This window comes from Lactuca sativa, chromosome 2 (genome assembly GCF_002870075.4).
Source record: "Lactuca sativa cultivar Salinas chromosome 2, Lsat_Salinas_v11, whole genome shotgun sequence".
NCBI classification, from domain to species: Eukaryota; Viridiplantae; Streptophyta; class Magnoliopsida; order Asterales; family Asteraceae; genus Lactuca; species Lactuca sativa.
In genome coordinates, this window is record NC_056624.2 from 8,608,081 (window position 1) to 8,621,119 (window position 13,039).

Sequence of the window (13,039 nt, forward strand, 5' to 3'; positions counted from 1 at the left end):
ATTTGCTTTATATATTATTATATGGTATGTGGTAGTTTGGGGGAGCTCACTAAGCTTTGTTCATACAGTTTTCAGTTTTGGTTTCACGTAGTTCCATTAGCAGAGGGAAGGACTCGAAATGATCACATAGCACACACCACAGTCTTCAGCCTAGGAGTTTTACTCTGATATTTTGATATGACATATGTCATGAGATTTGATAGATGATAGATATTGTGAGAATTTGAAACACATAGTTTAAGATTTTATACTTTGGTAATGAAATGATGGTTTTAATGATGTTTAAAAACGAAATTTTTGGGTCGAATTTTGGGATGTTTCAAGTTGATAATAATGTGTTCATATGGAGGGTTTTATCAGTGAAAATACAAAAAAAAAACAAAAAAAAAAAACAAAAACAAAACAAAACAAAAAAACAAAAAGAAATTTGAAAGTCTGAAACCTAGCGAGAAACTGAGAATTTGTAGCAATGCAGGTTGAAGAAACTCTCTCAAGACTCAAGCCTGAGATTGATTATCGAGAGACAAGAATTGCATTTTGTGCCTTGCAAGTTGCGATGGAGGATTTTATCGTAGCAGTTATTATTGATGGAGAGTTTTATTATCTTTAATCATGATCAAATACCCGCTATAGGCTATACGAAAGAAAAAAAGATTTTTTAAAATAATTTGAGTATTCAGGTATACCCAATTATATATATATATATATATATATATATATATATATATATATATATATATAAAATACACCCGACCTGATTTATTAACCGGTATCCCAATTACCCGATTATTCCTACTCGAAACCCGATTAGCCCAATACCCAAAAAAATCGGGCGGGTAATTCAGGTTTCTCTTATTTTCAACAAGGCTAGCACTATATCAATGAACTCGGGAGAAGAACACGTGGTGGTGAAGAAGACAAAGTGTAGAGGGACCATTTTCGATCAGTTTAGGAAGTACCATTCGTAAAGAGTGTGGATGGACCATTTTTGATCGACTTAAGAAGTACAATTCGTAATCCCGTTGTATTTTAATTATGTATATAATAATAAGACAAAGCTGCAAAAATGGTCCTTGTAGTATGCATTTTTTCTGATGTTTACTCCAAACATCGACTTTTTTGGATTCATGGTTGTTTTGGCCTAGTTTGTATGTGCAAATGGTCCATCGGTAAACTGAAATGACTTTATTACCCTTGGGGTATTTATTTTTCATTTTTTTAAAAATCTAATAGTTATTTATTTATTTTAATAACTATACTGACAATTAAAAAAAGGGCTCTCTCTCTTTCTTTCCCTCTCTCTCTCTCTCAAAAACTCCATGGCACCAAGAACATATACATACACACTCTATTTTTTATGTTTCTTAAAACACACACACACACACACACACAAGGTCTGTGTTATGATCTTTTTTCCCTTTAAATCTTGAATTTCGGGTATGAAATTAGAAGGATTAAAACAGATATTGAGCTCTCTTTTGATTATGCCGCAGATGAGCACAAAAATAATAATAATAAGAACATGGGTAGAGATCAGATGGTGAAGGGTGAAGTTGATGCCCCATGTTTCTTTTTCTTGCTCGTGTTATCGATTTGGGTGTAGATGGTCGATGGATGGTGTTGATCGTTGTAGTGGTGTTGGTTGATTTTAGCAAGTATGGTAGAGACGGTGAGGTGTGAAATCATGAAGCAACAAGAATGCGACACATGTGGCAAGTCAGACCGCCATTGCACACCATTTTCGGTCCTCCATTGCCGCCGATCTACACTCTGCTGCCTTCGATCCCTGGTGCCACTTCTCCCTTCTTCTACATTTACTCAAATATGTTCATATATTTTTTGTCTGAAACCCCATCGTCCGTCGGCTAGCACTGACCCTCGTCATCGTTAACTCTGTTTCAGAAATGAGATGGGAGAGATATAGAGGGGTGGAGGAGATGAGAGGCTGCGATCTGGGTGTTGTCGGGAATCTAGACGTGCAGGGGTGGCAGAGACGAGAGGCTGCAATTGGGTGGTTCTGGCTAAGGATATCATCAATGATGGTGGGCAGAGAATGTAATTAGAGTATCGAGATGACAGTGGTATTTTTAGGGTTCATAAAAGAGAAAGAAATGATGTTGCGGAGGTAACGATAGCGCATTGGGGGGGGGGGGGGGGGGAGGGGGGGAGAGAGAGAGAGAGAGAGAGAGAGAGAGAGAGAGACCCTCTTTTTTTAATTTTAAAATAATTATTTAAATAAATAAATAAATATTAGATTTTAAAAAAATAAAAGAAAAATAAAAAAATAAATATCTAAAATTATTATAATCATTTCAGTTTAAATGAAGATAAAATCCACAACAAAACTAATTTAAAAACATCACAAAACCAAAAAGATTGAGGCTTAAACTAAAAGCTCGAAAAAAAAAATAGATACTAACATATATTTTTGCTCTTATAAAAAATAAAAAATAATAAAATAATAAAATAATAATAATAATAATTATTGATAACTTGCTCGTATGGCTTTGTAGGCTTGGCCCATATTCTGCCTCAAGTATTTGCCTGCAATTTAACCTAAAACTAGAAAAGGAAAACGATCAACCACCATCCCCGACTCAAAAATCATCCCCGTCGTGTAAAGTTGTCCATAACAGAGAGCATTAGACATTGATGGGGGAAGAAAAGAAGGGGTTTTTAGTGATAGGTCACCAGAACCCACTCAAACACGTAGAGACCAAATACAATGAATGTGAGACCCTCTTCAACACTTGGCTTGCTAAACAATCTTTACCCGTCGAGGCTGCCATTGTCACCGTCACCAGCGCCCTCCAAGGTGCGGCGATCGGTGGGTTAACAAGTCTTCCTAACGATGTCTCCTCCTCTTTTTCCCCTCCGCCACCAACCACCTCCCTTACTCTACAGACTAAAGCTTCCTTCCAGCAATCCCAGGTTACATAATTCCTTCACCATCTACCGATCTTCAGTACTTTATTTGCTTGATTATTTTTAAGGGTTTAAGATATGGGGGAATTCGATAAGAAACCCTTTTTACTTTCGGTTATCACTACTGATTTACTTCTCTGTATGGAATGCCAAAGAACGTACTTGCTTCTTGAATATGAAATAGAAACCCTAAACCCTAACTGTATATATGTACAGGCTGTTGCAGGATGGCCATTGGCACAGGCTCGTAATTTGGCTGTTACGTGTGGTGTTAATGCAGGCATATCCTGTGTCTTACGAAGATTAAGAGGCAAGGAGGATGTCCAGTCAAAGTAAGCTTATAGTAGAGAACCCATTAATGGTTAAATTTTCTTTATCACTTGTAGGAAAAAAAAAAAAAGTGATGTTTTAGGTTTAAAATCTTATTCATGTATGTATATAATTGCAGTATGGCGGCAGGTTTTGGTTCTGGTGTCATGTTCTCATTGGTTAGTGGTATCGGGGGTTCTAATCAGGCTGCAACTGCAATAACTTCTGGTGTTCTCTTTGCACTTGCGCAGGGTGGATTCTTTAAGGTGATGCATGTGTATATAACCTAACCTGTTATGTTTTGATATGACATTATTAGTTTACGTGGCTGTGCAGATAAGGGAGAAAATTTCAATGCCAAATCCGGAAGATGTGTTGTATAATGAAACGAGAAGCATGTTGACTAGTCTTGGTCTTGGGCATTATGAAAAGAACTTTAAAAAAGGGTTGCTAACAGATAACACTCTGCCTTTGCTCACTGATAGGCAAGTGGCAACAATGAAGTTCTTTTTTTGTTTTTTTTATATTTTTCTTATGATTATTTTTCATGATATATAAATCAGTGCTCTTCAAGATGCGAGGATTCCACCTGGACCAAGGCTGCTCATTCTTGATCACATTGAAAGGTACTAATGATTTATAATAGTTATGGTGAGATTTGACCATTTGACCATGGAACATGTAACGTGTTATTTGGTGTGTAGGGAGAACGAGGTAAAGAAGACGTCTGGTTTTCCATACAAGTGGTAGTTACTTACAGTTAAAGGTGTAGTTAAACCAGAAAAAGTTGGTAGTTTATTAAATAGTCTAAATAGAAAACTATACTTTAATCTCACTTTTTTGAAGACAAAAGAAGTTGGCTATTTTAAACATGAAAAAGATGGGTGGATCGGAGTAGATAACTTATTTTGTTACTATTTTCCAATCACTCGGTTCACAAATTGTTTTTAAAGGAATTGGAATTGATGAAGGAAATATGAATTCAATGCATTTGGAAGTTGAAGGAGTTGAAATACTATAGTGTGTTTGGTTGAAAAAGGCGAAAAGAAATTCAATTAAAGTAATTTCTTCATTTGTTGCAAAACATAAAAAATTCATGTGAATTAACATCTTGAAGAAACGGATATTGATACAGTAAAAAAAAAACACTCCATTCAATTTCAATAATTGAATATGAAAGAAACAGTAAATTAGCAAAGTACATTAATATCCCAAACGCATAAAAACATGTTCATCTTGTTGTGTTGTGTCTTCGCTGTTGTAAAAAATTACAAAGAAAGAAAGAAAGATGCTTCTTTATTTTAATAAAAGTTTCCAAAAGTTTTCTTTCTTTTACAAATATGTGTATCGACAAAAGTGAATAATTGTATATTCCTTCTAATCTAATTTCAAGGAAAGAAAAGCATTGTTGAATGTCGATAATGGGAATATTCTTCGTTTTCTTTTCAAGATCTTTTACATCGAGAAAATGAATTTAAAAAACATTTCAGTGTATGAGTAAACAACCCGATTCGTCTTTTATCGTTCCACCATGCGTAAAACAACAAAAATGAAGGAAAAAACGGAAGTTCTTGTTCTTCACAATCAATCTAATCAAAAACATTAATTTGCACAATCAAAACAGATGCAATATTTGTTGTTTAACAACCTTTAAAGATTAATTTACATACATAGCGAATACATGTAACATTCTCTATATTCTTACAAAATCACCAGTCAAAAACATTCACCTCCTTTCTGTTTTACAAATCCATTGATGGTATCTGAACGGAAGCCGATTGGATGAGCTTCTGAGCAGCCGAAAGCTGTTCCATTAACGTCATCAGGCGTTCTCTGTACGCACAAGCTTGATCCATGGCCTCGGCTTCAAGCTCCCCTAGCTGCGAACAAAGATGTTCCTCGGCTTCCTCCGCCACGCGCAGCCTCTCCCACGTCTTCTGCAACTCCATTTTCATCTTCTCCTCTCTTTCCAGACTCCTCTTCAACTCTCTCTCCAATTCCTCGTTCCTCCTCCTCAACAACTCCTCCTGGGCCGCCATTTTCGTCGGTCGGTGGTCTTTCACCGACGGATCCGCCATGCTTGGGGCCATTATTTTTGGTTAAAAGAGAGAAGGATTTTGCCTAATTAACTGAATCGGTTGAGGTGCGTTCTTTCCTTGATTGGGGTGTTTGTCTTTATAGGCTTGGAAGTTGGAAAGGTGGTGTCCAGGTTCAATGAATCTGTTCTATTTACACACAAATCTTGATGCTTTTGTTAAATTACCTGTATACCCCTATATTCTCATATTCTATCGCTTTTATGTGGCTAGAAACTCGTTTAGTTATACGACACGTAAAATTATTTGATAATAGAGTTTCTGTCAAATTTTGTCGAACCATACATGTAATAAGTTTTTGATAGTTTATACATTATATCAGACTTAAATTTAAACAAAAAAACAAAAAACCTTTGAACTACAAGAAAAAAATTGTTTGTAAATATATACTTAAAATATTTATTTTATAAAAAAAACTCATAATACAAAATTTCAAAAGTTTATAAGTATTTTTATCAAACATTTTTATATAAATAAAAGTTGCAGCTCTTAGATTGTAGCTTTCATGCACTAACAACTACAAACTAGTTTCACAAACACAAAAAAAAAAACAAATGACACACAAAAAAAAAATAATAAAATAAAATTAAGGATTGAAATATATAAACACCATCACTTGACTTTATAGCTTCTATGAATGATTATTTTAGTGTCGACTTTCAAATTTAACTTTTTTCTTCTTTTTATTTTATTTATTTTAAATAATCAAAAGTCCGTCCTTCAACATACTTCATTCCATTAGCAATTGCTACTTTTATATTAAATGATGATTACAAGATACCAACACATAAATATTACAACAAGCAATACAATAATCTTCGGTTCAATAAAGTCTATAACCTAGAATTAAATCTATTATAATTTCTATGGTCACCAGTACTTAATAAAGTGTGCTCGTAACCTTATCAAGTGAAGAAATAACCACACAAACACCATGTTACAACTTGATACTAAGCACAAATGTGATCATGCATAGAATATGTTTGGGAAATTGCAGACTTCCAGAATGTCTTTAGTGTTCTTTGGTTCTTGTTTCTTATCTACTACATGGGCTAGAAAGGCATGGTATTCCTTGCGAAGATATTTTTGTGCTTTAACACAGGAGATGATTTGTAAATTTGAACTAGGTTTGTCTCCATATATGACAAGAGTTTCGCCGTTGGGTAGATTGAGACGAACGGCCTTTTCGTGACAAAGAATATCGGCATGGTGAAGACTTAACAAGTCCATACCGATGATTACATCAAAACTTCTTATCGAAATGGGCATAAGGTCGATTTGAAATAATTGTTCGTTTAAGTTTAATATGCACCCTACATACATATCGCTTGTGCTTTCCGTTTTACCGTTAGCCATTTTACAGTGAATATTTTATTGAGTGGTTGGGGTCGTTGATTAAGTAGATGTTTGAATTTATGACTCACAAAACTTCTCTCCGCACCGCAGTATGCATGCATAAATGTTGTCGAGGAGAAACGTACTCGTAACCACTGTTGGGTCAGCTATTGCTTCATTTTGACCTATCGCCAGCACTCTCCCAACACCGCCAACATTCCTTGTCTTGCGGCAGTCCCTCTTGAAGTGCCCAGTTTCTCCACACCCATAACATGCTTGGCTTATCCCAGTACCAGGAACTTGAGTGACTGGTCGCGCTAGTGCCTTACAGAAACGGGCAGTGTGCCCTTTCCTGTCGCAGTTCTTACAGTGCATCTCGCGGTAATTACCGTGGTGATGGTAGTTGCATTTGCTGCACTTGGGCAGGTTCCCCGCATATTGTTTTGTTGGTGCAGGGGTAGCAGGAGTTGTAGTGGGAGCTGTAGCAGCATGAACCGTCACCATTTGTTTCCTTGAAGGTTCTTGCGAAGTTTGCCCCTTTCTTTTGTTCCAGAATTTCTTCTTGCTGTTGTTGTTGGCATTGTTATCGTTGTTGTTGTTCCCTTTGGTTGGTTCAGTCACGATAGCCGTGACTTCTTGACAGACACCATGATCAATGAGAGATTGCGCCAGTTCCTTGGCGCTGTCGAAGGTCATGGGTTTGGAAGCTAACACACTTCCTCGAAGTTGGGCTGATAGTCCCCAGATGTACCTCTCCACCTTTTGGCTTTCCAGGATCAGCATCCCTGGGCAAAGTATTATCAAGTCACCGAATCTGTTGGTATAGCCTGCGATATCCGAGCCTACCATCGTAAGGCCCCACAGTTCCTGTTCGAGCTTCTGAATCTCGCCCCTTGGACAGTACTCTCGTAGGAGCATTCGTTTCAGGTTTTCCCAACCCATGGAGTTCGCCACCACTAGAGTTAGTGCCTTGACGTGGCCGTTCCACCATGTCAGGGCTCGTTCAGAGAAAGTAAAAGCAGCAAATTTTACTTTGCTTTCTTCAGGGCAAGCGCAAATTTCGAATACAGCTTCCGTTTTCTCTATCCATTGGGATAGAGCCATTACTCCCCCAGTCCCATAAAAGGGAATAGGTTTTCCGTTGGTGTAGTCCTTGTAAGTACATACCCCTGAACGGCCTTGACTTTGGCCATTTGTAAAGTTGTTTGTTCCTCCTCCCGACCTGTTGTTGCTCATTTGAGCCATCGTTGCGGTTACAACGGCGGTTACAGCAGTTTGGAACATAGCGGCATCCATAATTGGAGGAGGTGGTGGAGGTGGTGTTGGGTTGAGTTTATGTGTGCTGATCTACGAGGAGGCATGTTCTGGTAGAGAAAATAAGAATGAATACTATAAGTTTCTAATGTTTTGACAATCGTGTACTAGAGGGTTAGTTGTATCTTGTAAGTTGTTTTGACTTTAGTTTATGGTTTCAAAGTAGGTATAGCAATTTAGTTAATCCCATAAGTTTCGAGAGGTATATAAAGAAGTACTTCATATTTATATATATGTCACACCTAAGGTGTGTTACATTATGCTTCATGTTTAGGAAAATTCGACCTAACTAGAGGTCTCCGATTTCAGATACAAAGGAAATAAGAGAAAAACTTTATTTAAGGTCCTATGCTATATCAAAATTGTTGGAGTTGAGCAAGTTCTACTTGCAGCGTGTTGTACGTTTGGAGCTGGATTCGGCATCCGACTGCTTGACTCCCATCAGTCGCCTTTCAAGATCTGCTTGTTGTTCTTTCATCTCTCTTATTTCTGCTAGTGCTGTCACCATTTGATTCTGAAGCGTCCCTATGTAGATTTGGTTATTTTCGTGTAGTCCTTCCAGACGACGGATGTCTGCGGCGTTACCCTGAGTAGCAGCATTGATCTCGCAAACTCTGGCTGCTTGCTTGTCCACATGGTAGTTCTGGGTAGCTATAGTGCCCACAATAACAGGAAGTGCTCGATCAGCTGAGCCTCCCCCACTGACATTGTAAAAATCTCGACACATGCTGAAAGGAGGGCGTACACCTAGTTGGCGGCTCCAGTAGTAGAGATGGCTTCCCCAGATGGGGATGGGTCCTGGTTGATATGGTCTGACTTCGGGAGGATGAGGAGCGGGAGGGTCGATTACTTCCGGCTCGGAGTCTGTTCCACTAGTAATTTCCTGGACCTCCTCGTCGACTTCGAATTCCTCTCCGACTTCGAATTCGAATTCCTCTTCGATTTCCTCCGGGTCTTCTTCTATCCATCCGCCGTTGCCTTGGTTTGGGTAGTAGGGATCTCTCGGTAAATGGAATCCGGCCATTTGTCTGTACTAGGATAGAGGTATGAGAATTTTATAAGAAAAGAAATTTCTATTTAACGACATCCTACGTTTAACTATATCTTACAGTGTGCAAGTTTTTCATTGTACTATTATTTTATAACAATACTCCTATAGTATTTCTAATTGGCGAATCTTAAAAGAATTTTTTATTTGGTAAGATTTTGGCTTGTTGTCCACTACGACCATTCCTCGACGTACATTGGTCAAACCATTCCTCGACGTACATTGGTCAAATCCAGGATAAATATAGTGGATCAGGCTATATTTATTCTCGATTTGATTACATACCCCGAGGCCCAATCGTAGTGTCGCAACTTGCCTTAATACTTTTTAGAAAACTTGTCATGATACGAGACTGATACATGCGAGTAAAAATGTATATTTTTAAAAGAAAATATATTGTTTATGAAAACGTTTTGTCAGAGGGTTTTTGGTCCCCTTTGCATTTATAGTTTGTATATCTTATGTGGTTCGATATACTTAGTTCACTATAAACAATGCTCTGATACCAATCTGTCACACCCCCAAACCAGAATGGCGGAAACATTTGGGGGTGGATGACTTCATGTAGTATCACGACAATTGAATATTGTAAAGAAAGTAACACAACCATCATATATATATAATAAAAAAAACGTATAATGTTGCGTTATACATATTTGCAAAAGAATATTACAATATGATGATATAAATGTTTAATAATAAACGTCCTTAGCGTTCCTTCTTCAAAAGCTGGTGGTTACCTGTATTACTGATTCCCTGAGAAATACAAGTGGTTTCCAAAAAGTGTCAACAATTAAGTTGGTGAGTTCATAAGTGTTTTGTATTGAAAAGTGTGTCATTTTGGTAGAAAATCAATGAACGAGGTTTTCGGAAAATCCAATATTTTCTATAAATAGTTTTGGAAAGTTCTCAAAGTTGGAGTGCGTTAGTATTTTTCGTACTTGAATAATAAAGATAAACTTTGTGCACAAAATAATGTAGAAACTGAATGCATATATGAATCTCGTAAATCAAACTTGTTTTTATACTTTCGTGTGAGTCTTATAACCATACTATTGACACAGACTGCCTGTAACAACATTCTTCAGGTGTTGTAGTGTTATGACATTTGTCACCCCAAACCTGCCGGTCTAACTGTAGCTAACAGTTTAGGTGCGCGGTTGTCAATCCCGTATAGATCTATACACAAGTATTACGCTCTCCCTCCAAGAGATTATGGTATATAATACAGGACTTAAAATGCATACATAAGAGTACGTTGAAGTTTGAATATCTCACATCGCTTAGTATAAATAGATTTACGATAAGAAAGACTTTACTTCATTTTTGTTGAAAGTATTTCGTTTTTCAAGATGTATACGTAAGAATGTATGAATAACTTGCTAACTATAGTTTTTCAGAAAGTATGTTCCATTTGGTGAAAATAACTTGATGATATACTAGCCCTTTATACGTAAAGTAAGATGTTGGTATCGATAATCAATAAGATAGATGTTACATTTATGTTTATAAAACGATACTTTTACTTGTATTGTACTTGTATTTCCCCCCTAAAACATGAAAAGATTTGAAAGGTAGGGGTATGAACTCACTTGTTTGGTTTGAAGAGGGTGGGGCTAGAGTCGAGCAGAACTTCAACCGCGGAAAGCTGCGTCTTCGAGCTCTTCGGGGATCTCGTTAGCGTAGAATCTTCGTCGGGGGCTTGGGTGCGGAAACCGAGGGCGTCGGGACAGCTTCTGGTGCTTGAAAGTATGTGGGAGTAAGTGGGAGTTTGAGAAGGTGTGCCAAAACCCGTAGCTCATGCCTTCTATTTATAGTGTTGGAAAAGCGAGTACGTTGGGCGTACCACCGAAGTACGCTAGGCGTACGCGTTACGCTGGGCGTACTTCGGTTACGTTGGGCGTAACTTTGCGTCATGGCTTACGACTCGAGTCTAGCTAGGCGTAGAGCTGCAGGCGATGGGACTCGACCCTGCACCTGAGTACGCTGGGCGTACTCCTACATTACGCTGGGCGTAATCCTGACTTTCGTCTTCTAAATTCTGTAACTTTCGCGTACGGGCTCCGTTTTTCGTGTTCTTTATATCCACGCGTAGGTGAGATTATGCTCTACAAATTTCATTTAGACCCCGTCGGCTAGTTTTGACTTTATTTTTAATGATATGTTTTTTAATAGGCCGAGAATGCTAAAGTCCGTTAAAAATTCATAGCTTCTTTATTCGACGTCGGTTTTCGTTTGTTTTTTATCATTTTACTCCTATTGTGGAGACCTTCAACTTTCGTTTAGGTTGCGATAGCTAAATAACGTCCAATCTTCAATTCGAGTTTTTAGCCCTCTACTACTGTTACGAACTTAGAAAATTCGTAACTTCTTCATACGAGGTCCAATGTGGGCGATCTTTTTATGTACGTTTACAGTTTAACGAACTCTACAACTTTTGTTTAGATACTTAAGGCTAAAATGCATTTTTGTTGTAATTTCACTTTTTACGTTAAATAATGTTTTAACGGTGTGCCGTAAATATTCGAGTGGTTATAATTTCTTCAATATAACCCGGTTTCGAATGTTCTTTATGTTTTTGGAAACCTTGGCACGATATCTAACATTTGATGCATCCCAATTTATATATTTGAACACTTTATTTTTTAGGTTAATTTCGTTGACTCCAAATAGTTTTCGTTGTATTTGACTTTTGAGTGTTGCATCGCTTTTGGAAAATATAGGGTTGTCACAAAAGTGGTTGCAACGAATTCAACATTTTATCAATTGCATGCTACCAATTAAAAGTTACCAACAATGGTAAACTATTCGGCCACCAAAAAGCGTGGGAAGTTTGCCGTAAGGGTCGAAAATTAGTCCTTAATCCGGAGATGTCGAATGCAGACTCGACCACTGGATCCAACAAAAGGCCAATAATATCTTATTCAGAAGCGGGTTTTGGCCTCGACCTCAATGATGAATTTGACATTACCGAGGTAGAGGGTCCACCGAAAGTCCAACTTCGTCGACCACCGGGAATGGACAAAGCAAAACGAGCGGCGTCTTCAAGCGGATAAGCAATCGCAACTAGCGAAGACGGGATTGTGGAATCCATTGATAAAACTCTTAAGTTTTCTAGAAAAAAATATCAATCAATGGATGAACCTTGTCGCCGAAAAATCATTTTTACCGATATTCAAATCATAAACACAAAGCTTCAATCGGATCTCGACCAGAAAAATTTAGCGACATTTCTAAAAATCCAACAACAAATCCGCGGAAAATATGAAAATTAGGATCTAATATTTATGTTTTAGTTGGTATGTTTTATGTTTTTTTTTTTTTAAGTATTTTAGGATTTTTGTTATGTTTTTTTAATGTATTTTAGGATTTAAATATGTGTGTTTTAAATTAATGTAATGTGTTTTAATTTAAAGTGTGTTTTTATTTGAATTATGTTTTTAATTTAATATAATAATGTCAAATATATATATATATATATATATATATATATATATATATATATATATATATATATATATATATATATATTGGAATGACAACCATTTCCAAAGCCTAGTTGTTTGACATTATATTTGTAGTAGATCTAACATGACGCTGATAAATAAATAATTGAATTGGACATTACTTTTTGAATGATTGAATTTGACCATACTTTATCCTCTCTAATAAATAAATTTTTTTTTGTCACTTTTAAAACTAATATTTTTCATTTATCATTTTTTGGAAATTTTTATTTTTTTAAAATTAAAATGCCACAAAATTTCTATGAATTTTGTAAGGAAAGAGAATGATTTTTTTAATTTGATAATAAAATCTTATAAATATTTTAAAGAATCTTTGATTTTTTTTATAAATGTTCCAAAAGATTAAATTATGTTATGAAAAAATATTTATAAAATATTTAATGTTTAATTATTATTATTATTAAAATTTTATTTTTAATTAACACGTACAGTAGACGGTCTCAGAACAATAGCATTAACATTTCCGGTTTTTTGAATGGATTGAA

The 13,039-nt window shown here is 36.5% G+C and overlaps 2 protein-coding genes across 2 annotated transcripts; one reads left to right on the forward strand and one right to left on the reverse strand.

The window, feature by feature from the left end:
- The first annotated feature begins 2,522 nt into the window (after positions 1 to 2,522).
- On the forward strand, positions 2,523 to 4,151 carry LOC111905545 (chloroplastic import inner membrane translocase subunit HP30-2). The gene is made up of 6 exons (XM_023901230.3): positions 2,523 to 2,931; positions 3,142 to 3,257; positions 3,374 to 3,500; positions 3,571 to 3,719; positions 3,798 to 3,860; positions 3,939 to 4,151. Exons 1-6 carry the CDS (start codon positions 2,653 to 2,655, stop codon positions 3,982 to 3,984), a joined length of 780 nt encoding a protein of 259 aa, XP_023756998.1. The 5' UTR covers positions 2,523 to 2,652; the 3' UTR covers positions 3,985 to 4,151.
- Positions 4,152 to 4,784: 633 nt separating this feature from the next.
- Positions 4,785 to 5,396, reverse strand: LOC111905546 (protein RESPONSE TO LOW SULFUR 3). Its single transcript, XM_023901232.3, has one exon. It carries the CDS (start codon positions 5,322 to 5,324, stop codon positions 4,977 to 4,979), a length of 348 nt encoding a protein of 115 aa, XP_023757000.1. The 5' UTR covers positions 5,325 to 5,396; the 3' UTR covers positions 4,785 to 4,976.
- Between the last annotated feature and the right edge of the window lie 7,643 nt (positions 5,397 to 13,039).

Coding starts and splice junctions, on each gene's coding strand:
- LOC111905546 (XM_023901232.3), bottom strand. CDS start 5,324: ATGGCCCCAAGCATGGCGGATCCGTCGGTGAAAGACCACCGACCGACG.
- LOC111905545 (XM_023901230.3), top strand. CDS start 2,653: ATGGGGGAAGAAAAGAAGGGGTTTTTAGTGATAGGTCACCAGAACCCA. Junction 2,932..3,141: donor CTTCCTTCCAGCAATCCCAG/GTTACATAATTC, acceptor ATATATGTACAG/GCTGTTGCAGGATGGCCATT. Junction 3,501..3,570: donor CGCAGGGTGGATTCTTTAAG/GTGATGCATGTG, acceptor GTGGCTGTGCAG/ATAAGGGAGAAAATTTCAAT.